Source organism: Perissodus microlepis, chromosome 6 (genome assembly GCF_051167445.1).
Source record: "Perissodus microlepis isolate ML-2025 ecotype Zambia chromosome 6, ASM5116744v1, whole genome shotgun sequence".
Taxonomy (NCBI): Eukaryota; Metazoa; Chordata; class Actinopteri; order Cichliformes; family Cichlidae; genus Perissodus; species Perissodus microlepis.
This window is the reverse complement of record NC_140466.1, coordinates 41,767,242-41,794,971: the sequence shown is the minus strand read 5'-3', so window position 1 is coordinate 41,794,971 and position 27,730 is coordinate 41,767,242. Positions and strand designations below refer to the sequence as shown.

At 44.7% G+C, this 27,730-nt stretch overlaps 1 protein-coding gene across 2 annotated transcripts in view; it reads left to right on the top strand.

Annotated features, from left to right (window-relative positions):
- LOC146386290 (nidogen-1-like) overlaps positions 1–17,674 on the top strand; it is a 34,651-nt gene extending 16,977 nt beyond the window's left edge. The window contains exons 9-20 of one of the 2 annotated variants that reach the window (XM_084932380.1): positions 147–284; positions 508–636; positions 1,752–1,895; positions 5,117–5,248; positions 7,552–7,785; positions 12,114–12,286; positions 12,842–12,968; positions 13,486–13,657; positions 14,063–14,220; positions 14,312–14,435; positions 15,049–15,161; positions 16,292–17,674. In XM_084932380.1, coding sequence (XP_084788506.1) covers positions 147–284; positions 508–636; positions 1,752–1,895; positions 5,117–5,248; positions 7,552–7,785; positions 12,114–12,286; positions 12,842–12,968; positions 13,486–13,657; positions 14,063–14,220; positions 14,312–14,435; positions 15,049–15,161; positions 16,292–16,410 — 1,763 coding nt within the window. In that variant the 3' untranslated portion in view covers positions 16,411–17,674. Of the gene's footprint in view, positions 1–146; positions 285–507; positions 637–1,751; positions 1,896–5,116; positions 5,249–7,551; positions 7,786–12,113; positions 12,287–12,841; positions 12,969–13,485; positions 13,658–14,062; positions 14,221–14,300; positions 14,436–15,048; positions 15,162–16,291 lie in introns of those variants that run through there. The other variant, XR_014800571.1, reaches the window with a different exon arrangement.
- Positions 17,675–27,730: the final 10,056 nt, after the last annotated feature.

The window sequence follows — 27,730 nt, the reverse complement described above, 5'->3', positions numbered from 1 at the left end:
TTTTCAGGGTTATCATTATCTGGTTGACCTTCAGGGTTTGTTGCCAAACTGCACAATCGTTTCTGCTCGGTGTGCGCGGTGCTGCGTTTGTGTGCTGTGAAGAGTCACATTGTTTCTGACTGGAGGTGTGTCTAATTTTCTGACAGGCAGTCTTCTGGAGCAGAATCCGTGTTTCAGCGGCCGACACGGCTGCGACATTAACGCTGTCTGTACACCTGGCGAGGGCGTCCGGTTCAGCTGTGAATGCACAGCTGGTTTCGCTGGAGATGGACGATATTGCCACGGTAACAAACCCACACTTGGTCACATGGGCAGTGCTGAAAATGGGAAAGAACTACAAAACAGATGAGAGAATAATTTCAAAAATGTGACAGTCACGTGGAAACGGTCCATAGTAGTAAAATGATGATCTGAACCTGGATTACATTTAATCTGAGCGTCTACAAGCAGCACATGGAGCAGAGATTATGTGATGTGGCAGTAACATTACATATATGTTGTTGGCAGACATTGACGAGTGCAGAGAGACTCCTTCAGTGTGTGGACCCAACGCCGTCTGCAGTAATCAGCCTGGAAGTTTGCGCTGCGAGTGCTCCACCGGCTTTGTGTTCGCCAGTGATGGAAAGACGTGTGTCGGTGGGTTGTGTGTGTGTGTGTGTGTGTTGACAGCTGGGGGGTATCTGCTTCCTGTGGGTGAGTATGACTTTGTTGCACATACAGGTGTTCCTAAAGCTGACAGCAGACATAAACAATAACGATCTGTGCAGCACAGACGAGCTGTTTCCTGCCTGGTCTGTAGTGACGAGATGTGACTGCTTCAACCTAAAATGATGATGCTGTCGGGTTCGTTGGTTGGACCTTGTCCCTCTGATGGGATATTGTAATGTAGGATGTGTTTAAATATAATAGTTTGGATGGTTAATGAGTGCTGTGGAATTTTAGCTTCATAAGTCAAATACTCTTCAAGTTTAATCTTTTTTTCAAAATGACCTGTCCACCCACCTACAGCAGGGCACTTTGAGGTGATCTCAAAAACTAAAAGCCTGAAAGTTTCACCGGGGCAGTACATTCCTGCCCCGAGTGGAGGATTTGAAATATCTCAGGGTCTTGTTCACGAGTGACGGGAGATCGACAGACGGATCTGCTGCGGCTGCAGGGATGCGGACGCTGTGCCGGTCCGTCGTGGTGAAGAGAGAGCTGAGTGTAAAAGCGAAGCTCTCAATTTACCGGTCCATCTACGTCCCTACCCTCACCTGTGATCACGAGCTGTGGGTAGTGACCGAAAGAACGAGATCGCGGATACAAGCGGCAGAAATGGGCTTCCTCTGAAGGGTGGCTGGCCTCTCCCTTGGAGACTGGATGAGGAGTTTGGCCATCCGGGAGGGGCTCAGAGTAGAGCCGCTGCTCCTCCACATTGAAAAGAGGTGAGGTGGGTCGGGCATCTGATAAGGATGCCTCCTGTTTGCCTCCTGGGTGAGGACGTCCCACCGGGAGGAGGCCCCGGGGCAGACCCAGGACAGCGTGTCCTGGGAATGCCTTGGAGGAAATGGAGGTGGTGGTGGAGGAGGTGGCCAGAAAGAGGGAGGTCTGGGCTTCTCTGCTTAGGCTGCTGCCCCCACGACCGGCCCAGGATAAGGGGGAAGAAGATGGATGGCTAGATAGACACCACTGGTCTTTATTATCATACTAATGAATGGGGATGTGTAGTTTGGGACAGATTCATCAAAACATGTTTCTCTCTGGTCCTGCAGAGGAGAACCGTCCAGTAGATCACTGCCAGAGAGGCTCTCATGACTGCGATGTTCCACAGAGAGCACTGTGCCGCTACACCGGAGGCTCAGCCTACATCTGCTCCTGTCTGCCGGGGTTTGAGGGTAACGGCCGGGGGTGTCGGGGTGAGTTCACGGTGCTCGCTGATGTCTCATCCTTAATAAACAGATGCACTGTAAATGTAAGAGAAACTGCTGCATGAATGCAACAAATGTTTGGGATCGTATGCCTGACAGGTATGTTCACCTGTCACAGAATGAAGAGTTACTCCACAGCTTCACAGGCTCGTATCAGTGTGTGCTGCACAGCGGTCAGTCCTTTACCACAGACCTCTGTCTGTCCACAGTCACAGCTACTGAGTGGTAACTGCAGGTAAAGCTTTTACAGAATAAGTGTGGCTCAGCACAGCCTCATGCAATCCAGAGTTCTGCACCTCTCTCCAGCTACATGACAGAAACCTTTCAAAGGCTCTGTGTGTGAAATGTTCAACAGAGCCAGGACCTGTGTGTCATCAGTTTACTCAGATTACAGGTTTTTGGGGGTGAAAGGTCACCATGGGGCTCAGGCCCATCTCAACACTCTCTTACAGCCTGTTTGAATAGCTGGATCTTTATGGGTTTGATGGATTAACACGCTGACACTCGTGGCTCGAGTAATAATGCGTTCTAGTTTGCTGTTAGGTTTCAGAGTCATTTTCAGCACATTGCTCTAAATATCTGTAAGCTGATTGGATGTCTGTCGTCCTCCATGTAAAACTGTGTTTCCTTGAGTCTGGAGATGTTTGTCGTGCTCGCAGACAGCATGTAACGTACACCATGCTCCAGTACTAATGGTACAGACTGTAAAGTGCTTCAGAATCAGTTTACCATGTACTTACAGTTACAAACATCACCTGGCCGATGTTCGGGTCTGACACCTTTAGCTGCTGTTATTTAACTGTTGATCGATGTTGTGCTGAAACATGCAGCCACGCCTCACAGCTCTGTGGACTCTTTGTTCTTGTGACTGAAGATGGCTCGTGATGACTGGCTGGATGTTTGGGCTACAGAATGCAATGAAGATGCTTTCCTCTCATAGCGTTTATGCTACCTGTCACTAACTCAGCCGTCGAGCCACTAGACTTATGACCGCTGGCTGGATCTGAGCCTCTGTGGACAGAGGGCTGCAAGACAGGAGGACAAAACTATTGCTGCTATAAATACACCGTCTGGTTAAAGAGACGGGTCTGTCAGCATGCTTTGTCGATTCAACGCTGGCTGAAGAAGAGTCTACTCAGAGCCCGTAATTAGCAGCTGCAAAAAGGGACTATGTTAAAACCTGTACCTCACCCAGCCACCAGGGGGTCATTTGGGTGTCTTGGTGTCGCTTTAGGGAGCTTTCAGGTGATTTATCTTTAAATTCAGTCTGTGATGCACATAGTCATCTAAATTCTGCCCACGGACGTACGACTGCTCAGTGTCCATCGGCTGTTTGTGTTCGGGTCCATATTCGCAAGCAGTGATAACACAGCTGCTCTCAAAGACGCGACCAAACAGGTTTAGGAGGATTTTGCTGCTGCAGGAGCCTGCCAGGCTGTCGCGCCCGGGAACTCTGGCGTTATGGCTTCATTACAATAGACCCTGTGCACGGGAAAATGCTAACTTCCTGTTTTAAGACCGGATGTAAAGTAGCTTTATTTTGTGGTCAACCGCTACTGCGAAGGTGGACTCCAAAGTCATCTGCAAACACGAAAACGGAAAGATCGCGTTAAGTTACAAAGAGCAGAAGGTGGGAACACTCACCACTGCTGTGTCAAAACAAGTCAAATGATCAACTTTGACGTTTGAAGAGTTTAGATCGATTGTTTGTTTACATCACTCAACACAAGCAGAACTGCATCACTGCAGCAGAAGACACATCGTCCACACTCAGAAGCACATCTCTGTATAGTGACTGGTCTCATGATTTAAACAGGCAAATGTTCAGCATTCAAACTACAGGTGAACAGGGATAGCTCAGTAGGTCGAGTGGTGGCCCCATGATCGGAAGGTTGGGGGTTCGACTCCACTGAACGGCTACCCTGAGGTACCCCTGAGCAAGGTGCCGTCCCTACACACTGCTCCCCGGGCGCTGCATTGGTGGCTGCCACTGCTTCACTGGGTGAATGGGTCAAATGCAGAGGAGTAATTTCCCTACGGGGACTAACACATTATAAAAAAAACATTATTATTATATAAAAAAACATTAGTCAAAGGTTTCCCCGTTATGCTGATATCAGCTAGTCAAGTACACACCTACACAGCATGTCAACAACAAAAAGCCACAGAAAAAAATAAATGAATGACTGCTGGTTAGGGTCTGTATACATGAGTATTTACAACGCGTATGTTGTGACGTACCTTCAAAATGACGCGGTTCACTTTTCGCGGCCTCGCTTCTTTTCTTTTTTTTAAGCGCATTTTGTCCTGCGTCCTGATCGCTGCAGACGATCTCCTGTGTGCCGTCTCTCCTGTACAGCACAGAATCGCTGCATCGATCACCGGCAGTGTGACTCTGAAGTGCTGCACTGTTTGTTTGTTTCCCCCAACAAACACAACGGCGACGAAACGTTTTGCACCGTCAAAGGCACCTGCGGTAGCACCCAAAAGGCAGAGGAAGATGCTAACAATCACACTAAAACTTGGACTTCTGATCCATTGATTCATTAATGTTGAATTCTCTTGCAGCTGAAAACAGGGTTTGATCTTTGGTTTCATTCTATAATACTCGACTTATTCTTCTACAAAGGTTTGAACTTTGAGAGTTTAAACAAGAGAGAAAAGTGTGAAAATGTTCATGCCTGCCTGAGAAAAGAGTATAAAGTGTGCAGTGAGGGGTTTTACAGCCTTAAAACATCTATAATAATTGCAAAAAATAAAGGTGGCTACATTGTGGATTTCACTTATCGCGGGATATTTTTAGAACATAACACCGGCGATAAACGAGGGAGCGCTGTATACAGATACTGAGAAATATAAAATTTGAATCCTTCCTCTCTTTTGCTCTGAGGCGCGGAGGACGAAATATCGACAAGTTGACGAACATCATCTACAGATATATTCGGTAAATGCCCAAGACACCTTGAGAAATGTAAATCATCCATTTGGTTGACTTGTTTTGGAAAACCCGAGCGTAAACAAGGCGCGAATATCACAGCGGAAACGAAGCGCTCTGCAGGAGCGCCGGAAGTAGCACATGCTAAGGCGCACATAGTCTATTTGCAGCATTCAATTAAAGATCTACTTTCAAACTTTTCACCATCTGGTGGCCGTTACTGGTACTGCAAGATCCAGAATGTGAGGAGCCTCTGTTTTTTCTGCCTGTTCAGATGTGGATGAGTGCCAGCAGCAGGATCGATGCCACGCCGAGGCCTCCTGCTCCAACACACAGGGCTCCTTTACCTGTCAGTGTCGTCCTGGTTTCCACGGAGATGGCTTCCACTGCAGTCCCACGTTCTCAGGTGGGTAACCAGCACATTCACAGGTTTACAGACAGAGGGTTGCTGGTTCCAGAATGACTGCACATTTCAGTGAAATAAAGATGCACTCATTTATTTGACCGTTCTGCCCCCATTCATTGTTTTAATCTTGAAACAGGTCATCTTGGAGGAGTCTGTTTAAACACCCCAGCTATGCATTTATCACTGTAAACGGAGACACTGAGACCCACGAGAGAGTGTTTTGTGCGTTCCAGTAAGAGTGTCATCCTGCAGCTCCAGCTGCATGGTTCTGGGCTGCAGCGGCTGATGCTGCTCTGAGCACAGCAGCACGTTCTCTGTCTGATCTAATTCAACATGTGACGCATTCAACTACAGTTAGTGTTTAGGAAACAGCAACGTTTTTTGTTCCTGATTCACGTTTTCTTTCTTTTTCTGAAAGTGTGTGTGTCACTAAAAGAAGACAAACAGAAACGCAGCCAGCAGTCAGAGTAATACTGCTTCAGTGATTCCAGCTGTCAGCAGCTGGAGGCGCACAGCTAATTACAGCTTTACTCCTCTGCACCACAGTTTTGTCATATTTCCATCCTTTATTATGACCTGTCTTGCCTCTGAAGGCATCATTTAGTGTCCCGTGTCAAAACATGTCCGTGACTCTTAATGTCAGCAGCATCTTTTAGATGCCTCTAGTGTCGACAGCGGGGCTTTGATCGTCTCCGCCGCCATCAGGGATCCTTTGTCCCGTTGGACTGTTGGGGGCAGATGTGGCGCTGTGAGGACAGCCTGCTGTCGTGTGCGATGACACTGTTGTGGCTGGCTTGTGTTTGGCTTTGAGGACACTCCCTGAGGACGCTGTGGGACCACAGAGATGAAGAGCCTGCTGCTTTAATCACTCAGTCTTTGTATCTGCAGCTGCCACGTGCTGAAGTCTGTTCAGGAGCACGGACCTTTGAAATAAGCCACGTGTCATATGTGTCTTGTTTTTCCAAATGACCCAGTCATTAAAGTTTGATGCATGTGAAAATGACGAATCCTTTGTTTCTAATAGTGATTCACAGTCCATAGAAACAAATGCACCCTGATCAGGACACCATACGTCTTCCTCCTGATTCAATGCTAACACTGCAGCATCGTTTTCAGTTCCTGATCACCTGCTGAAGACAGTTTTTTAGCCTCCATGTTCCTCAGACTTCCTACAGACACCGTGTCACGTCGTTGGCTTTGGGAATCATGCTGTTGGTGCAAAAATCATTTGTATGGAGTGTTTTTAACAAAGATACACTTTAAAATGTGTTCTTTGGTTGTCTGTTATGTGCTGACTGGTTCGTCCCTTTAGTAAACAGCTCCTTTTGTCATGGTCCTGGGTCATTTGACCCAGCGTTCTTTGTTTCCTTGCGTTTCTGTATCATCTTAAGTTGATTTGTTGTTCTTGGAGTTATTCTCAGTCCTAAGTTGTTCAGATTAGTTTACTGGGTTTCCCCCTCGTGTTTTATTCCATGTCTCTGCAGCTCGTCATGTCTGTGCTCTCCCTCGTGCATTTCCTGTTTTATAGTGAAGGTCTGTGTCTTATGTCAGTGTATTGAGTTTTGCGTCCCCATGGTCTCGTCCTGTCTTACTCCCAGCTGTGTCTCATTCCCTCGTTGTCCCTCTGTGTATTTAAGCCTTGTGTCTGCCTCTGTTAGTTGCTGGTTCGTCTGTGTATCGTCTCCTGTTGGACTTTTCAGGTTTCTAGTCTCAGGTGTTTGTTCCTCTGTGTTATTGTTTTGTAGCTGCTTCCAGTTTAGGCTTTGTTTAGTTTAGTTCCCTGTGATGCTCTGCTTTTGTTTGTGCTTCACCTTTCCCTGAAAATAAAACTCATTCATTTACTCAGTTGTCAGCGCTTGCACTTGGGTCCACACTTCTCATCTCCTGACGATCTGCCTCGCAGATCCTTTTATGCTTTAGTGATTCAGAGGTCAAAGTCATGTGGTTTAAGTAACAAACACTTAAAAATTATCTGAAAGTTATCTGGTACATGGATAAAAGCAGCCAAAGAAAGGCCTGGAGAGGTATTGCAGAAGTCTGACTGCTTGGATGCTAAAGAAAGGGGCGGGGCTGGTGATGTCAATAACAGATCAAGAGCAGGTTTAATTTGACAGGTGGTGGAGCCTCATGTTTTCTTCCTGTTCCCTGTGACCCTGTGGATGCGTTATACTGACTGCTAATGTCATCAGATGCTACTACTGTGTGACTGTAAACATTTGACTCTCTAAAGAGCGGGACACTGGCACGTCTCCGTAGGCGCGACGATCACTCTGTGAACGCGTTTCGTTCTTGTGTGTCCTCAGAGCGTGAGAAGACCCGGTGTGAGCAGCAGAGAGAGAGTGCCGTAGCCGACTCTGACGTTCCCTTCTCATTCCGTCCTCGTCCGACTGTCGGTCGGTACGTTCCCCGGTGTGACGAGCACGGAGCTTACGAGCCCACGCAGTGCCACCAAAGCATTGGGCAGTGCTGGTGTGTGGACGCCAACGGGCAGGAGATCCCCAACACCCGCACAGGACCTCACAGTAGCCCTCCTCTTTGTGAGTCTCTGTTTCTGCTTGTTGATGTTGTGCTATCGGAAAACAAACATTTTATCGTGTCATTCTATCGATATATTAAACTTTTTACTCATATGAGGTTCATTTCAATTTAAATATGATTTATTTCTGCCTGAAGCTGCAGATGATAAATGTACTGTCGAACATTATATAACTGAAAAGCCTCTTTCGTCTGATCATGTCTGAATAACATTTACATTTACAATAATTGATTACACAGCAGTGGAGAGTAGACTTTATCACAGTAGATGTCTTTCTGAAAGCGCTGTAACTAAGTTTAAGAATATAATCCACCCACTGTTATCATCTTCAATGCCCTGTACCAACACAGAGCAGAGCAGCTACCTGAACGCTACCCCAACAGAGGTCGATCATCTTGTTAATAATTTCACCTCCTCACTACGTACGACTCTGGATACTGTAGCTCCAGTGAAAACTAAGGTCTCTAATCAGAAGTACCTGACTCCGTGGTATAATTCTCAAACACGTAGCCTAAAGCAGATGACTCGTAATCTGGAGAGGAAATGGCGTGTCACAAATTTAGAGGATCATCATTTAGCCTGGAGAAATAGTTTGTTGCTTTATAAGAAATCCCTCCGCAAAGCCAGAACATCTTACTATTCATCACTGATGAAGAAAATAAGAACAACCCCAGGTTTCTCTTCAGCACTGTAGCCAGGCTGCAATGTTCCCTCTAAGCTGTGCGCAATTGCGCACTGCTGGCACGTCTCTGCGCGCAGAAAAAAATCTAACCTGAATTGAAATTAAAATAAATAGGTTAACAATTCTGTTTTGCAGCGTTAGTCAGTGAGTGACTGGCTGCTCCCGTATGGGATTAGAACGATGCCACCTTATCCCATAGTCCAGCCTAGGGCTGCTCAATTAATCGAATTTTAATCTCGATTACGATCTGTGTTTTCAACGATCATTAAAAATGACTGAGCCGATTATTAGCCCCTCCCTCGTGCTTTACTCTCGCGCTGCACCGTGTGGCAAATCGAGCGCACCTCTCTGCATTTCGAACACATGTCACAACAAAGAGGACCCGAGGGAAGCTCGGAAAGCTAAGCAGAAGTTATTTGGAGAGGAGAGTGACTGCCGTTGGTTGAAAAGAGAGGTAAAAAAACTTCAGTGGTGTGGAAACATTATGGGTTCGTGGAGTCAGACGTGGATCAAGTAGACACAGTGTGCAAACTTTGCTACGGTGTCGTAGCTGCACCACAGAGCAACACTGCAAAGTTCACTAAACATAGATGTTTACATTCATTTATTTTTATATTGCAGACATTTGCACTGTTATCAGTATTTGCACACTATATTATTATTTGACAACCTTTAAAGTCATTATTCAACACATTGTTATTGTTAAATAAATATCGTCAAATCATCGAGATCTCAATTTCAGTGAAAATAGTCGTGATTATCATTTTTGCCATAATCGAGCAGCCATAGTCCAGCCAATGATGCAATTCACACTCGTATATACGCAGCTAATCAACGTCGCTGACAGGCTATGACAGCGTCCTTATGTGCCGACACCGGTGTTTTAGCGAGCAAAGCGGCTGATGTGGAGTGAAGCCACGTTAATGACAACGTGGACAACCATCGGAGATGTGAGCAGGACAGACGGAACAACTGACGGACAAAGTGTGGACTTTATGAAGCGCCTTGAGGCGACCTTTGTTGTGATTTGGCGCTATATAAATAAAATTGAATTGAATTGAATTGAATTGAATATAGCAGTTTTTAAATTGTGTTGATCGGCCACGTAAAACCAGAGTTATGATAAAAATATCTGCAATGTTTGGTTTTCTTCCTGAATACTGTCGTTGTTTATATTTACTGCGGGAAGAAAACGGTAAAAACTAAGAAATATACCCATACCACTACTTGGTAATAATAAATTCATACATTAAACTCATAGCACAGCACTGCAAACAGCTGGGAATCAGTGCTGTGTGTGACCTGTAATGGGTTTACAGGGGAAGTGGCACAAACAAACAAACAGGTTGGTCCATCTTTACAAGGCTCCTCCCAGTTGTTCGTGATGGCGTACACAGCTGAGCAGAGTAACTAAAGCCAAACTACAAAAACATCAAAGGGAAAAGGGACGGCACAACAACAGCTGCACACCACACACAGTTAAAAGGTTACACACAATAAAAACATCCATTTGATTGAAGCACTGAAAATAATTATAGATAAGATAACCTTTATTAGGCGCACAGGTGGGAAATTTGGTTTTGATACAGCAAAAGTGCAAAGTTATGTAGCAGAAATTAGAAGACACTGGATAGAATAAAATAAAAATACTATATACAATAGAGTAAAATAGAATAATATATACAATAGAATACAAACAGATCTAGAAACACCCAATAAACCCACGATGCTGATCAGTTTCCCAGGCGCAGTCCATCTAGATCTGGATCAGTTCATCCACTCAAACTTGTGGCCACACGAAATTCATACCCACTCACACCAGAGTGACCCCACCTGACACACCCACTACCTTCATAGAAAAATAAATGGCAGCGTTCAAATATCTAAATACCCAAAAGATGAAATCAGTCTGTGATTAGAAACATAATCACAGCATACCGTGGCCATATATAGTTTTAATATGTGCAGAGCATCGCAGAGTCCAGCTGGTGTATGCGTGTAATATAATGCTGTACATGTACCTTTATATAAACTTGGATGTGTCAGACATGTCAGGTGATTAGAACATGCTGTAGGTATTACAGGTACTGCACTGCAGTGGTTTGTATCATATCTATCTAATAGACTCCAGTTTGTGCATGTAAATGGAGAGTCCTCTTCACACACTGAGGTTAATTATGGAGTTCCACAGGGTTCAGTGCTAGGACCAATTCTGTTTACATTATACATGCTTCCCTTAGGCAGCATCATTAGAAGACATAGCATACATTTTCACTGCTATGCAGATGACACCCAGCTCTATCTGTCCATGAAGCCAGATAACACACACCAATGAGTTAAACTGCAGGAATGTCTTAAAGACATAAAGACCTGGATGGCCGCTAACTTTCTGCTTCTTAATTCAGATAAAACTGAGGTTATTGTACTCGGCCCTGAAAATCTTAGAAATATGGTATCTAACCAGATTCATACTCTGGATGGCATTACCTTGGCCTCCAGTAACGCTGTGAGGAACCTTGGAGTCATTTTTGACCAGGACATGTCCTTCAACGCACATATTAAACAAATATGTAAGACTGCTTTCTTCCATTTGCGCAACATCTCTAAAATTAGAAATATCCTGTCTCAGAGTGACGCTGAAAAACTAGTTCATGCATTTATTACTTCCAGGCTGGACGACTGTAATTCATTATTATCAGGATGTCCAAAAAACTCACTGAAAAGCCTTCAGCTAATCCAAAATGCTGCAGCAAGAGTCCTGACAGGGACTAGAAGGAGAGAGCATATTTCTCCTGTTTTGGCTTCCCTTCATTGGCTTCCTGTTAAATCCAGAATTGAATTCAAAATCCTGCTCCTCACATACAAGGTCTTAAATAATCAGGCCCCATCTTATCTTAATGACCTTGTAGTACCATATCACCCTATTAGAGCACTTCGCTCTCGCTCTGCAGGCCTACTTGTTGTTCCTAGAGTATTTAAAAGTAGAATGGGAGGCAGAGCCTTCAGTTTTCAGGCCCCTCTTCTGTGGAACCAGCTTCCAGTTTGGATTCGGGAGACAGACACTATCTCTACTTTTAAGATTAGGCTTAAAACTTTCCTTTTTGCTAAAGCATATAGTTAGGGCTGGACCAGGTGACCCTGAATCCTCCCTTGGTTATGCTGCAATAGACGTAGGCTGCCGGGGGATTCCCATGATGCATTGAGTTTTTCCTTTCCAGTCACCTTTCTCACTCACTATGTATTAATAGACCTCTCTGCATTGAATCATATCTGTTATTAACCTCTGTCTCTCTTCCACAGCATGTCTTTTATCCTGTCTTCCTTCTCTCACCCCAACCGGTCACAGCAGATGGCCGCCCCTCCCTGAGCCTGGTTCTGCCGGAGGTTTCTTCCTGTTAAAAGGGAGTTTTTCCTTCCCACTGTCGCCAAAGTGCTGCTCATAGGGGGTCATATGATTGTTGGGTTTTTCTCTGTATCTATGAAGCGCCTTGAGGCGACTTTTGTTGTGATTTGGCGCTATATAAATAAAATTGAATTGAATTGATGTTTTAGAGAGGCCAGTATCATCTTGGTGAACTGAAGGTTGTAGGCTAATTGTTACACCTCTACACAAAGCCCACTGCCAGCATGACTCTTCTCCTACACAGGCATCGATCAGGCAGTTACTCCCGCTCCGATCGGTCCCACGCCGCGGCCTGATGTCCAGCCCATCGCTCCTGGAGCATACCTGCTGTTCGCTCAAAGCGGGAAGATCGAACATGTGCCGCTCGATGGATACATCATGAGGAAGGAGGAGGCCAAACCTCTGCTGCACGTCCCTGTAAGAACAATGACACTGCTGCTGCTGACAGCCTCCACAGATACTGCAGTGTTTTTGTCTGGACTTTATCAGCCCGTCCTGCTGCCTGAGATGCTTTAGTGTCAGGTCTTTACCTTACAGTGTAAAGCACCCTGAGACAGCTGCTGCTGTGATCTGGTGCTGGATTGAATGTGTTGTGGCCATAATGATGTTCTCTTCAGAGAGATGCCACTTGGTTGTTTGACTTGGTGTTTCAGTAATATTTTACTCACCAGTTTAATTATCTACGATTGGTACCATAGTGACATCACTGCAATGCTCTCTGTCTCTAGACTCGGATGAGGGTCTTTTGTCTGTAAGACCCTGAATGTGTTCATGGATTATGATTTTTGTGTTTATGGCATTTAGTCCTCACACATTCACGTTGTTCTTTAGCTGTTTTCAGCTGCAGAGCTCTTCGTCTCTGTCATGAAGTCTATAAATCATCTGGCACATCTGCATTAATGTGTTGCAGCTGAACACACAGCTGTCTGTTAAAATAATGAAAAGTTGATCTTTTTCTTCTTTCACGACCAGGATCGAGTGGTGATCGCTGTGGCCTACGACTGTGTGGAGAAGATGGTTTACTGGACCGACATCACTGGACCAGCTATCAGCAAGGCCAGCCTCACTGGAGGAGACATCGTTCCAGTTGTTACTAAAGGTACAGCACGTGTCGTGACTGAGCAGAAGCACCTTTACATGTGGCTCCACTTTGTGCTGAACTTGTACGAGAGACTGGAGCTTGTGTGGTTTCTTTGTTTGATTACTCGGGTGCAGGAGAAGTTATACCCAGGACTTTGTTCTAGCAGTGGGATGGTTTCATTTCAGCTGCTGTCACAAGAGCTAAACTATATTCTCAAAACCAAAGATCAAACTGTCCCAGTATTAGGGATTGAACATCCGACTCCTGGAACCTTCTGGTAGACCCCTTGGATGCTTCATCAAAAATCTTTTGAAAAGGCTCGTCAGTATTTTTCAGGTGTTCCTGAGCAGCTTGTGTGGCCACAGGAATGTTCTTGGTCTGTAGTTCTTAGCTGTATGCTAGTGACTTGTAGTTTTTTTTTTTCGATGTTCCTGCCAGGCCCCTGATGAAGTTGAGCTCTTCGTCCTTTGGCAGTTAAGTGCAGTGGTGCCATCAGTCCCTGTATTCAGTGTTAAGTATGTCTGCTCCTCCTCAGAGCTGCAGAGTCCTGAAGGCATCGCCATTGACCACGTGGCCCGCCTTCTATTCTGGACTGACTCCACGCGAGACACCATAGAGGTCTCAAAGCTGGACGGCAGTCACCGGAGAGTCCTTTTTGACACTGACCTGGTGAACCCTCGACCCATCGTCACCAACCCAGCATACGGGTAATAGTATTTGTATTGGTATTAACAGTAATACTATGTAACCGTATAACGAGGAGTAGCACTGACCCTATGTGTACTACATCTTTTGGTTGCTTCCTTTAGAAGGTTCCCACAGCCTTTATCTCACAATGCCTCTATCATCCTCCTCATCCTCCGAGCATCTTCCTCTGTCACTCCAACCCTCTGCATGTCCTCCTTCACTACATCCATGAATCAGCATCCTTTGTCCAATATATCCATTACTATATGCCATATATTCTAATTACTAGCAATAACTTCAGGACTCTTGGTGAAAGCTAATGCGCTTGAGTCTGCTAGTAGTGAAATTAATATCAGAGCAGAAGTTGTATCATGAACCCAGCAGTAGCAGTTTCTTGTAACTGGTTTTTGTGATGTTGGTCTCAGGCGGCTGTACTGGGCAGACTGGAATAGAGATGGGCCTAAAATTGAGATGTCCAACATGGATGGGACTGAGCGAGTTGTCCTGGTCAAAGACAATCTAGCACTTCCCAACGGTCTCACCTTTGACTATGAAAACCAACAGCTATGCTGGGCAGATGCAGGTAGGAAAAAGCCTTCCTCAGATCCATACACAGCACTCAGAGCTCCTACTGGTAACGTGTTCCTGGATTACTTATCCCAGTGACTCTGCAGGGACTCGGAAGGTGGAGTGTATGGATCCTCACCGCCAACTGAGGCGGAATATCGTCGAAGGGATCCAGTATCCGTTTGCCCTGGTTTCCTTTGGAAGAAACCTGTATTACACTGACTGGAGGAGGTACCAACTAAGACATTTACTTTGCATTTTTCTTTATTTAGAGCTCTGCTGATCTAAATCCAGAAAGTCCTGGCTCAAAACTGTCAAATGGTACATGGACTGAGTCTTATATCCGGTCTTTAAGTGATGACATGATGAACCCTGCTTCTGGGTCCAAACTGCTCTGAGTGTATTAAGGCTGTTGTGTTTTTAACATGTTTTAATGTTTTCTATCTTGTTCTATTTCATCTGAACAAGCCAGATTAAATAGTGTTTAGTGATCACTAAAACAGTCAGTGATCGCTGTCGGCCTCTCTCGGTTTTTATTGCCACTGTTCATTTTAAAGCTCAGTTTTTAAACCCTTAGGATGTAACTGAAGCGGAGTTTGGACCTGGAAGTGGCTAATGACGTCAGCCTTAAAGACCAGATAGCACTTTTCTACTCTCACGGAGAACTCAAAACATTTTATACAACATGCCTCATTCACCTATTTACACAAGCCCTTTTTCCTATGCTTAAGTGCTTTGTATCTTACATCCACTACATTGTGACTAATGGCAGTGTTAATGTGACATATCTGACACATCACTATGTGGCCTCTGAGATATTTAAAAGGTTGTGGGTGTTTTACAGGGAGGCCGTGGTGGCTGTGGATCGTCACTTGGGGAAAGAGACAGAAGAGTTTCTGCCACAGAAACGCTCTCGCCTGTACGGCATCACCACAACAGCAACACAGTGTCCACAGGGTATGACTTCTATCAGCCAGAGCAGTGACTGAAACCAGAGAGACAAATGTAGGGACTAAGGACGATGAGAAATTGTAGAGTACAGTCTGTGGGAGGAAGGTTTACAAAGGTTTTTTAAAAAGGGGAAAAGCTAATCTGAGTGTAATTAGCTTAGCTTAGCATGAATAGGGGAAAGTAGGGGAAAAAGGTTGGTTTCGTTTGGTTGTTACTAGTTTTTAATTGTTTTTTTTTTTTTTACATTAATAAATATTGCCAGAGGTCATAAAACCGTCAGGAAGTAAGGGAACCAGTGGTGATTTTCCCATGTTGTCGTTTTGTAAGCAGAGAAGTTTCCCGTTCGTTGGAACTTTGTGGGCTGAGAGTTTCGAGCTCTGTGGAGTTTGTTTCACAGCAGTTTAATGCAGTGGGAATAGTGGGAATAATTGATTCCAGATTCCATAGCATGTGAAGCATGGGAATTTCAGGCTGACATGACCTCAGAGAAGCCAGCTGTGGATATGGAGACTGGCTCGGAGCCCAGAACTGTACAACAGGCCACGATGAGAAACTGCTTCACCTGCTGGTTTCTGTGCAACACAAGAAGTGTTCAGGCACTTCCTGAGGCTGCAGATCCTCTAATCATATAGTCATGTTTATACACTCGTCCCGCCAGCTGGCCCTTCTGTTAACACAGACATGAGAACTCTGAGGTATTTTCACTATTGGCTGTTTCAGTCCACATGAAAACATTATGGGTTCTTCCCAGTATAAAAGATGGGCACGCTAACTCTGATGTGAAATCTTTATTTCACACACGTACGTAACACAGATCTCTTTTTGCTACTGCTGGCCTTCACACACAAACTCGATGAACGAGCAGCCAATCAGAACTCTACCCCTGCTCTGTTGCCCATTACTGTTTTTGTTTTTACACTGTTGTGCTGCTCTAAGGCTCTCTTTGCATTTAGTTTGAGAACACATGTGAATACAATGTAACTAAAATGACATCTGACAGTAACAGTGGTGCACATGGGTGACATCATCAGTCCTCTGCCACCATGGCCTTTCAGACATCCTGTCCTGTCAAAGTAAGAGCCTTTCTGTAAAGACCTTTGTGACATTGTTGCATTGTCTTCCCTTCAATGCTTTAGTGTATAACTACTGCGCTGACAACGGCGGATGTTCTCACCTGTGCCTGCCACGGCTTGGAGGGCTCTCCTGTCGCTGCCCGGACACGACCGACGGTCAGTGCGAGGAGAAGGTCCTGTGAGCTGAAGACGACGTGACGATTTCAACTTTTCTTACTTGAACTTTAACATTTCTGTAGTCATTTTAGAGTCTTATGAGCTTTTGAAAGCTGTTCAAACCTCACTGTGTCTGTCCTCACTGGTTCTCACATCTGCTGATTGTTGCAGTCCAAAGTGAAAAACACAGATTTACCTGATTGGGTGATGAATATGTGACAAGGTACGTTGTTTATAGTTTATATTGTGTACTTTCAGTCTGCTTATTGCTTTCTGATAGATGTGCTCTAAAAGGTTTTTGTGTGAAATATTCTTCTGGAGTTAGTGATGACCACAGTGCCTCCGAGTTTTGTGAACAGTGTTTTCCTGCTTTGACGGGTTTTTTTAGACGTTGACATGTCTCAGGTTTGACTCCTGGATTTTCACACTAGTGAGTTAGTGCTTCCGCTTTATTTACAGGAAACAAATGGAATAACTGTTAGTTTCATACAGCATTTCTTCAGTTCAACCGTACCAACGTGACGTGATTATATAGCTCAGCAACCTTAGATGATGAAATGTGACTTTTCGGCAGGACTAACATACTCAGTGATTTTAAAGTCTGCAGGTGGACCTCTAACTGGGAGCCTGTGACAAACATTTATTCTGTTTGTTCTAAACCCCACAGTGTATTTTTATATGAATGTAAATATTTACCCAATATGCCAACAGTATTCTGTCTTGTTTAAATGGTGCTGATGTAAGCCTGAGATCTACCTGATGATGGTGATTGCTGTGACGGTGTGTGAAACAGTGCTCCTGTTGAACTCTACCTCCAGTTTGTGCTCCATTTTTCAGTGATGATTAAAGATAAACAACTGGTGTAACTGAAGTTCTCGCTTATTTGAAGCCATTTTCCTCAGGTACGGAAGACCTAACAGCCAACATGTTCATCAAACCATTTAATCAAATCACAATCAGGATTTTTTTTTCTCCGAAACTGGATAAATTCAGGACATTCAGCTGAATTTCCATGTTTAGGATGTGGTCCATGTAATGTCTAAATACAGTGTAAAACTTTATTGGCATAGATCATTATTTCATTTGAATATTACCATCCACAGACCTGGTGTGACATGCTATTGTTCTCCAGTATGAAAACAAAAAAAACCCAAACCCCAAACTGTACTGTCTGTACAATAAAGTACAATAAAGTGTTTTATTGCTATCTTTGTATTGAACAGTAGACTGGTGACCTGGTACACTCCTCTCCAGGATGTACCCCTCTGTAAATAAATGTGTGGGACAGCCTCCTTTCATTTGATCAGTGTTGCATAAATAAGAGCCACTCTAAGTACAGTGGTCCCTCGCTATAACGCAGTTCACCTTTCGCAGACTCGCTGTTTTGCGGATTTTTTTGCATGCTTTTTTTATGTTTTATTTTTATTTTTTAACAGCGCATTGTGTTCTGCGTCCTGATTGGCTGTAGACGATTGTCAATCATTGTCGTGCCGTGTCTCCTGTACAGTACAGAGTGTGTTCAGATTGTCAAATTTACATAAATCTTCTATCCCTAGCAGTGTGACTCTGAAGTGCTGTACTGTATGTTTGTAAGTTTTCTCCCCAACAAACAACAATGTTGACGAAACGTCGTCACCTGCGGATGCCTTTGGTTTCATTCTATAATACTGGAGTTATTGTTCTACAAAGGTTTGAACTTTGAGAGTGTTTAAAGAAGAGAGAAAAGTGTGACAATGTTCATGACGGTCTGAGAAAAATGTGTGTAGTGAGGGGTTTTACAGCCTTAAACACCTATGATAATTGTAAGAAATCAAGTTGGCTTTGTCACGGATTTCACTTATTGCAGGATTTTTTTAGAACATAACTCCCGCGATAAATGAGGGACCGCTGTACTTCATGTATTTGTTACTTCTCAGCTGGACTATTGTAATTGTTTTATATTAGGGTGTTCTATAATTGTCCTGAAAAGTCTTCAGTTTGTTAGACTGTCATAACGAGAGCACTAACAGGGACTAGAAAGAGAAGCTAATGTGTTTCCATATCAGCTTCTCTTCACTGGCTTCAGTTAATTCCAAAACTGAATTTGAAATCCTTCCTCTGACGCGATGTCTTGAATGATCGCTCCCTCCCTACACATACATCATCCTTGTGGGGCGATGTGATGCCAGTGTTTCTACACAGGAGTGAAAATGTGCTGAAAGTTAAATGTTTTTAGACTTAGACAAGTAACTATAGTATGGGCAGAAATCTGTGCCATCAGATACTGAATTTGAATAAGTTAAATTTGAATTGCTCGGATTGAATCTGAATTGTAACTTGAATAAATGCTTTTGAAAACTGAATTTGAATTAGTCTAATTTGAAATTCAATTTATGGTTCGGAAACTCCAGGTCCAGCTCAAGATTGCCACTTTCGGTCCGCTGGTAAAACGAAGTTCGATTACTCTCCGCTCGATTACTCTTGAACCGGAACCGGATGTAAGTTGAAATTGAACTTAATTCAAACTGAAATTGAATTGTAGAACTGTAACTGAATGGTGAGAAGTGAAACTGAAATTATTCGAGAGCTACATTTTTAAAGGATAAAATACAGTTTCAAAGCAATTGAATTAATTTTCAAAATATAAAATTCAATTTCAATTTAGTGACGATCATTCTCAAACCATAAATTGAATTTCAAATTAGACTAATTCAAATTCAGTTTTCAAAAGCATTTATTCAAGTTACAATTCAGTTTCAATCTGAGCAATTCAAATGTAACTTATTCAAATTCAGTTTCTGATGGCACACATTTCTGCCCATACTGTAGTTCTAATCATAAAGGTGTAAAATCCTATTGTTCAGGGGCAGATCTACAAGCAGTGTTGGAAAGGTTACTTTTAAAATGTATTCCACTACAGATTACAGAATAGATTTCGTTACGTTACTCAATGAGAGTAACGTATTCAATTCAATTCAATTTTATTTATATAGCGCAAAATCACAACAACAGTCGCCTCAAGGCGCTTTATATTGTACAGTAGATCGTACAATAATAGATACAGAGAAAAACCCAACAATCATATGACCCCCTATGAGCAAGCACTTTGGCGACAGTGGGAAGGAAAAACTCCCTTTTAACAGGAAGAAACCTCCAACAGAACCAGGCTCAGGGAGGGGCGGGGCCATCTGCTGTGACCGGTTGGGGTGAGAGAAGGAAGACAGGATAAAGACATGCTGTGGAAGAGAGACAGAGATTAATAACAGATATGATTCAATGCAGAGAGGTCTGTTAACACATAGTGAGTGAGAAAGGTGACTGGAAAGGAAAAACTCAGTGCATCATGGGAATCCCCAGCAGCCTACCCCTATTGCAGCATAACTAAGGGAGGATTCAGGGTCACCTGGTCCAGCCCTAACTATATGCTTTAGCAAAAAGGAAAGTTTGAAGCCTAATCTTAAAAGTAGAGATAGTTTCTGTCTCCTGAATCCAAACTGGAAGCTGGTTCCACAGAAGAGGGGCCTGAAAACTGAAGGCTCTGCCTCCCATTCTACTTTTAAATACTCTAGGAACAACAAGTAGTTGGATTAACTGAAGGCTTTTCAGGGAGTTTTTAGGACTTTCTGATAATAATAAATTATAGTAGTCCAGCCTGGAAGTAATAAATGCATGAACTAGTTTTTCAGCATCACTAAGATACAGGATATTTCTAATTTTAGAGATGTTGCGCAAATAGAAGAAAGCAGTCTTACATATTTGTTTAATATGTGTTAATATGTGTGTATTTGCATATTATTTAATATGCCGCAGCCCTGTGGGGAAAGGATGGAACAGGGTCCTGTCGGCCTGGGACAGGAGATCCCGCCACATCGGGAGCAGCCAAGACACGCCATCCAGGAGGTGTGGAATGGCCAAAAACCAGGGCATGTGAGGCCACAGAGGGGCCACCAGGATGAGTCTCACCTCCTCGGTCTGAACTCGACCAGAGGACCGAGTGGAGGAGCGAGAAGGGAGCAAAGCTGTACAGGAGGGCCTGGGGCCAGGGATGTGCCAGGGCATCCCAGACCAAAGGGGTTTGTCGGCCTTCATGTAAAAGAACAGGGGGCAGTGGGTCGAGTCCCTTGAGGCAAAGAGGTTGACCTCTGCCCTGCCAAAATGGCGCCAAATCCCATCCACTACCTGCGGTGGATCCGCCACTCCCCAGGGCTCGGGCCCCCTGTGGACATGATGTTTGCTGGCGTGTTCAGGCATGTCCTGGCAAGTGGACCGCCCTGAGGGAGAGGAAACGGGGATGGGCCCACAACCACAGCTTGGTGGCCAGGTTGCAGAGGGGAGGAGAGCCCAACCCCCCTTGGCGGTTGAAATAGGCTGTGCCACGGTGCTGTCCGTCCGGACAATAACGTGAAACCCCCCGCAGCCGAGGTAAAAAATGCCGAAGCGCCAGGAACACGGCCCGCAATTCCAGGGCATTGAGTAACCACGGGCCCGACCAGCGGCCGCTGACCCCACAGCCTTCATGGGGAGGCGTCTGAGAAGACCACCTGCCGGCGAGTCACGGGACCCATCGCTTGACCCTGTGGGAGATTGACAGGGTCCCTCCACTACCGCAGGGCCTGGGCAAGACCCAGGGAAACCAGCACGAGAGAGACAGCAGTCGACGCTGAACCGGTCTCATGTGCAGGAGAGCCAGTGGGACCACCTGTACCGTCGCAGCCATCCACCTCCCCATGAGGTGGAGTCACAGGCCCCAGCTCACCCGAGAGTGGAGGCTGAAGGGGGCCAGTCACGCCCTGAGGACCCGCTGCCATTTTGCCGTGAGGGATGCCAAGGCCCTGACTTCTTGGGATTCAGGCGGAGTCCCAGAGCCTGAATATACGAGACCAACAGGGCAACATGGCTGCGGCACTGTTCTTCTGAAGAGGCGCAGACCAGCCAGTCATCCAGATAATTGAGAACCCTGACGCCCCGCAGCCTAAAAGGAGCAAGGGCTGCATCCACGCACCTGGTAAAGGTTCGGGGCACCAGGGAGATGCTGAAAGGGAGGACGTGGAACTCGAAGATCTGCCCCTCAAACCCGAACCTGAGGAACCGCCAGTGACCCTGCCAGATAGGGATCTGGAAGTAGGAGTCCTTCAGGTCGATGGCGGCAAACCAGTCCCTAGCAGCGATGGCCTGACGCACTCTGGGGACTGTGAGCATCTTGCACTTCAGTGGCTGGAGATAGCTATTGAGGCCCCTGAGGTCCAGAATGGGACAAAGACCCCCGTCCCACTTGGAGACCAGAAAGTAGCGGGAGAAAACCCCCATCTGGCGGTCCCCAGCGTCTGCCTCCCGTATGGCCCCCTTCGACAGAAGGGTCGCCAGTTCCTCCTGCAGCACCTGGCCCTGGCCTGGGTCGGTCACGGAGGTGAAGGTCGGGGTGGAAGTCACAGGGAGTCTGCGGCAAAACTGAAGGCAATAACCCTGGGCCATGGTCGACACCACCCAAGGGTCCGCCCCCAGGGCTGACCAGGCAACCCTGCGCTGCTCTGCAGACAGGGGGGCGAGCAGGGTGGCCTGGCTCTGAGAGATGTCAGGAAGGAGGGGGGCGGCTGGAGGACGACTGACCCTGGGCACCTTGTCCCCCTCGCTGACTCTGAGCGCGGCCACTGCGTCTACGAAAGGCCTCCAGCTGGGTCTGAAGATCTTCAGGACCCCACGCCGGAACCGCGGGGGCACAGAAGCTCTGGGCCGCCCCACCCTGGCCGGATGCTTGCGTAAGCCTCGCAACATCTCCTGAGTAGCACGGCGAGTTTCTGTAGCCTGCTGCAGGACCTGAGCTGCACCGGGCCCAAACATGGCTGCAGGGTCGACTGGGAGCCTCATGAGAAAATCCTGGTCGTCCAGCCGGGGCTCAGATAGCCAGAGGTGGGGCAGCTCAAGCGCCCGGCACCCCCTCTCCAAAAGCTGATAAAAACCCATCTGGCCAGACTCTGCGCCAGGGGAACCAGCAGGGGGCAGCTCGGGGGACAGGCAGGAGGCATCGGAGGAGAGGACGGAGGCCTCTTCAACACCCGCCTCCTCAAAATCCACCTCCAAGGTTGCAGCAAATGGCCCCGCCCCTCTCTGAGCCTGGTTCTGCTGGAGGTTTCTTCCTGTTAAAAGGGAGTTTTTCCTTCCCACTGTCACCAAAGTGCTTGCTCACAGGGGATAATATGGTTTTGGGGTTTTCTTTGTATAATTGTAAAATCTAACTTACAATATAAAGCCCCTTGAGGTGACTGTTGTTGTAATTTGTCGCTATATAAATAAAATAGAATAGAATAGAATAATGTACTTCAGACGGGGAGATTGGCAAAATGTGTAAATAAGATGGCGATCAGGGGAATTGGAGACAGCTGCGTAACACAGCAGGGATACATTGAGAATAAGAAGACAGTGGAAGTAAGACTCAACACAAGAAAGAGACAAGAGGCCACCAAACTAAAACACAGACTAAGACACACGAGCTTGACACAGACAAAACCGTAAACAGACATGAAGACAAGACTGGCTTTAACACTAGAGTGTTTTCACAAGTGTTCCATCCACTTGTGGAATGCTGAAGAAGAACTACACTAAAAAGCAAAATGGAACTGAAAACAAAAGAATACATAATGTAAACATATCATCAAACAATCCAGGACTCACAAACAATGATATGATGAACAGAACTATAAAGAACAAAACTGAGAAATGCTTGGTAAACTGACCAGTGCCTCCAGATGAATACAGAGCAGGTTTGGACAGCAGAGGCTGGAGAGTGGTATTGCTCTCTGTGTGAAAAATAACCACTTATTTGAAATGAAGACTAATGTATGTTGTCAAGGCAAAAAAAGTTTTTTCTATTAAACAGTACATTGCATAATGACTGAAAATGAAAATGTACTGTTTATAAGATTGGGGAAACCTGCAGTCAGCTGAGACCGCAGAAGTCACTTGGATGAGTGACGAAACTTTCTCCCACTGAAAACGCTACGTCCAACTGAACAGAATCAAACTTTGGGGATTTAATTACCTGGATGACTGACCATGCATCAAAACATTCTCCGTGTTGTTTTTGAATTCTTTGTCTCCTTATGAATAATGTATATAATGTTGAATAAGTTCATGTAAATTTAAGTCTTATTAATAGAAACTGAGGAAAGAATGTAATTTGTTTTTACACGTCTTGATACTTGGATATGGGGATTAATAGGTAGTTATTTATATATTTTCATTATGTTCTGTATTTCAAACTGTAAATTAAGCTTGTTTGGTTATATTTTTTTTATTGCATTCTTGTAATTTTTCATGCTTGGACTTTTAATACATTTTTGATAACATAAAAATAAATTCTGAAAGAAACCTGCATTTTTCAATACAAAATTCAGATATTTTCAAAATTGATTTGGCATGCAGTGTTACATTGGTAAAGTATAATATATTGCATTAGAAACTTTCACAGGATCAGTACTGGACTATATCAAGCTCTGTATTGCAAATGTGACTGTGGACAAAAGCATTCAGGTTTTCCCAAACCAAAAACCCTGGATGACCAGCGAGGTCTGCACACTCCTCAAAGCCCACAATGCCGACTTTAGGTCAGGTGAGCTGCTCGAGCTGACCTGAAAAGGGGTCCCACCTGTCCAGCAACAACACACGAGAGGTGTGGCAGGGAATAATAGACAACATAAGCCACAGAGGCAGAACTGTGAAAACAGAAAACCTGAGTGTGCAGCTGGCAGAGGAAATAAACAGCTTCTTCGCCCGCTTTGAAACACCACAACAGCAGCATTCATCTGCCTCAGCCCTGCTCCCATCCTCATCCTCACCTGGTTCCTGCACCGCTCCATTCGCTGTAACGGAGCACGATGTCAGATGTGTGTTCCTAGCAGTGAACCCCAGGAAGGCGGCCGGTCCAGATGGAATACGTGGTAAAGTGCTAAGAGCATGTGCCCACCAGCTCACCCTCATCTTCACCAGAATCTTCAACCTCTCACTGGATCAAGCAGTCATCCCATCCTGTCTAAAGGATGGGATGACTGCTTTGAGAGACTAGTCCTTCAGCACACCGAGGATTACCTCCCCCCAGAATTCCCCCCCCCCACCAGTTTGCATACCGCACAAACAGATCCACAGAAGACGCCACGACCCTCCACTCGGTGCTGAGTCACCTAGAACAGCCTTGAGGCGACTTTTGTTGTGATTTGGCGCTATATAAATAAAATTGAATTGAATTGGATTGAACAGCGGCAGAGCTACGTCAGAATGCTCTTCGTGGACTACAGCTCAGCCTTTAATGCAATCATCCCAGACATCCTCTGCTGACCTTCCACCACTCGCCCATTGAGAGCCTGCTAACTTACTGCATCAAAGTATGGTACGGCAGCTGTACTAAGGCGGATAGAGCCCCTACAGCCCCTATAAACAAAGGAACCCAAACTGCTGAAAAATGGCGAATATTTTTTTTCAAATGACTATTTTTAGTGGATGTTTGATATAGAAGCAGAATGACAGAATGTTAAAGAAGTTACTTTTAGTCGCTCTAAGCTGGGCATTGCGTTCTCTGGCTGTTCAAAGCCATGGAACTTTAGACTTTCCAAGCAAATAATGATGGCCATACTGATGTTCTTTTCAGTACATTTTACTTTATGTTCATTTTCAGTTTTATGATGTTTCTATTTTTACATAATTCATCCCATGTTTCCTATGTTTCTTTTTAGGTTATGTAGTATGGGTTAGGGATATTTTGTATGTTGCTTTTGTTTAATAAAACCGCCTTTTGGATTATTCCCTGATGTGCCTGAGTTCTGTTATTTAGTGTCACAGAGCCAGCCTTGACATATAATTGTTCTTTCAATTTTTGATAAAGATTACAACGAACTGAGATGTAACGTGGCCCAGAGGTACAGTAGGTGGCCCAGAGTAAGACGGTGTTGAAAGTTAGACATCAACTATTAATGATGAATTTTAATGAATTTTTGAATACGATGCAATATTTAAGTAATCGTATAGAATTGAATATAAATGTCCTTTAATTTCTGAGGAATATTACAGTAAATCTGGATGAAACTTGGCACAGAGGTATGTGTTGAAAGCTGGACATCAACTATCAAGAATGATTTCTAATGAATTTTTGAATATGCAACCAGACTGTCCCGGTGGCTGTATTGGGCTGTCCCATTGCAATTTGTGTGTCACGTGTACGTGTGACTGTTCGGGTCTAGGCTAATTATACAACTGTAGCTGTATAATTATGTATTAACACAGCAAACTGTCCATCGTAAACACATTTAAAGGATGTGACCATATGACACACCTGCACAGAGCCGCACATCAGTGCAATCAAACACATCTGCCTTCAGTTAATCCAAACCAGCAACTGTGACACACAAACAAACCAGTCCACAGCAAACATGGGGATGAGTCAGTATATTAGTCCACCATGTTACATCTGTCCACAAGGAATAATGTCAGTTATGTGGTTTTTCTAAGTTTAACAGTCGTGAAGGAGAACGTACGCAAACAGAATTCAGTGAATTTAAAAAAGTTCCCAACAGTGTTTTTGAGTTAAGAATATTAATAAAAGGAGCATCCTGCTGATCTGTGTATAATTAAGAGGAAGTTTATGTTTGCCAAATCCTCACAGGTCCATTTAGGAACAGAGGTTTACTGACTCAACATAAAAAACTATCATCATAAATGAATGCATGAAGAAAAATCCCTGTTTACATCAAAAATGTCTGTATAACTTTAGAGTTTCATTCATTAATGGTTGCTCATACTAATGCAAGTGTGAAGTCACAATATCACTGAGTTTATTTATTGTTTCATCCTAAGATACAAACTCTGTGCACATCAGCGATCTAATCTTTTATCGTCAATGTCTTTAAATGAGAAAAGGGAAGCTGACTTGGGTTGGTTAGTGGGGTTAGCTAACTGCCCACAGCTGTGACTGTGGGTGTGGATGGTTGTCTGTGTGTTAGCCCTGTGACAGACTGGGACCTGTCCAGGCTGTAGCCTCCTCTCACACTGAGACAGCTGGGATAGGCTGCTTTCATCGATATTTCTGCTTGAATTCATCTACGATTAAAGAATATTTATCCCTCAGATGTGTCTGTGCTGGGGTTCTCAAAAAGTCGTTAACATATTATTTTTAAGAGAATCTGAACTTATTCTGTTAACAGGTCAACAACCAAACCTTTGGTAGGAACTGAAACACAGTGAATGTGTGCAGGACTGTTGAATGCTGAAGTTCACAGGTGGAAAGTAGCTGAATATGTCTCTGTGTGTGTGAGACAGAGAAAGGGCAGAACTGGCATCATACGAACAGTAAAATAGTTTTTAATCTTTTCAGACTGTGGGTTAGTGCGCAGATAACCACACAGACATCAAATGAGCTTTGATGACATGTGGGAGGATCCACTACAGACAGCTGTCAGCTCTGATCATCCAATCAGAGAAGATGAATCTAAAAGTCATCAGCTGACTCCAGCAGCACCCACCCGTCTGCTGAAGATGAATCCAGGGTTTTAAAGAGTGTTGTCTGTAGGTGAATGTATGTGGAACCAGTAGAAGTGAAGAGTCTCCCCACTTAGATACATTATACATTTATGCTGAATAAAGTAGAATATTTAAAAAACCTCTAAGTTAGAAATGCCAAAAACACAAGCACATGTCTCATTTTTAGAAAATATAACATTTGTTCATTCATATGCTGATGACATTCACTAGAACCCTTACTTCAGTGTCTCGGTGAAGTTACATCCCGGATGGCCTCCAACTTCCTTGACTTCAGTGAGAACAAAACTGAAGTGATCTTTTTGGACCAAGCGGCAATCCCAGCACCTCCCATTTTAACCTGCACAGTCTTGAGCCTTTTATCAAAAATCTGCGGGCTATATTTGACAGCAATTTCACCTTTGAAAAACAGATTAGCTCAGTCGTACAGCGGTCTTTCTTCAAACTGAGGCTTTTATCCAAGGTGACATCATTTTTATCTTTTAAAAACTTTGAACGGGCGATTGATGCTTTTACTACATCTCAGCTGGACTATTGTAACTCCTTATATGCTGGAGTTACCCAGACCTGCCTGGCAAGACTGTAGTTGATCCAGAATGCTGCAGCTCGTCTTCTGACACGTACTAAAAGATGTGAACACATTTCCCCGGTGCTCGCCTCTCTTCATTGGCTCTGAATGGACAGGCTCCCAGGTGTTTGTCTGACCCCCTTTAGATCTCTTAGATCAAGTGATCTTTTGCTTTTAGCCGTACCAAGGTCGAGGCCGGTTCACAGAGGCGATCGAGCATTTGCAGTCGCAGCGCCTAAGCTGTGGAATAATTTGCCCCTACACATCAGACAGGCTCC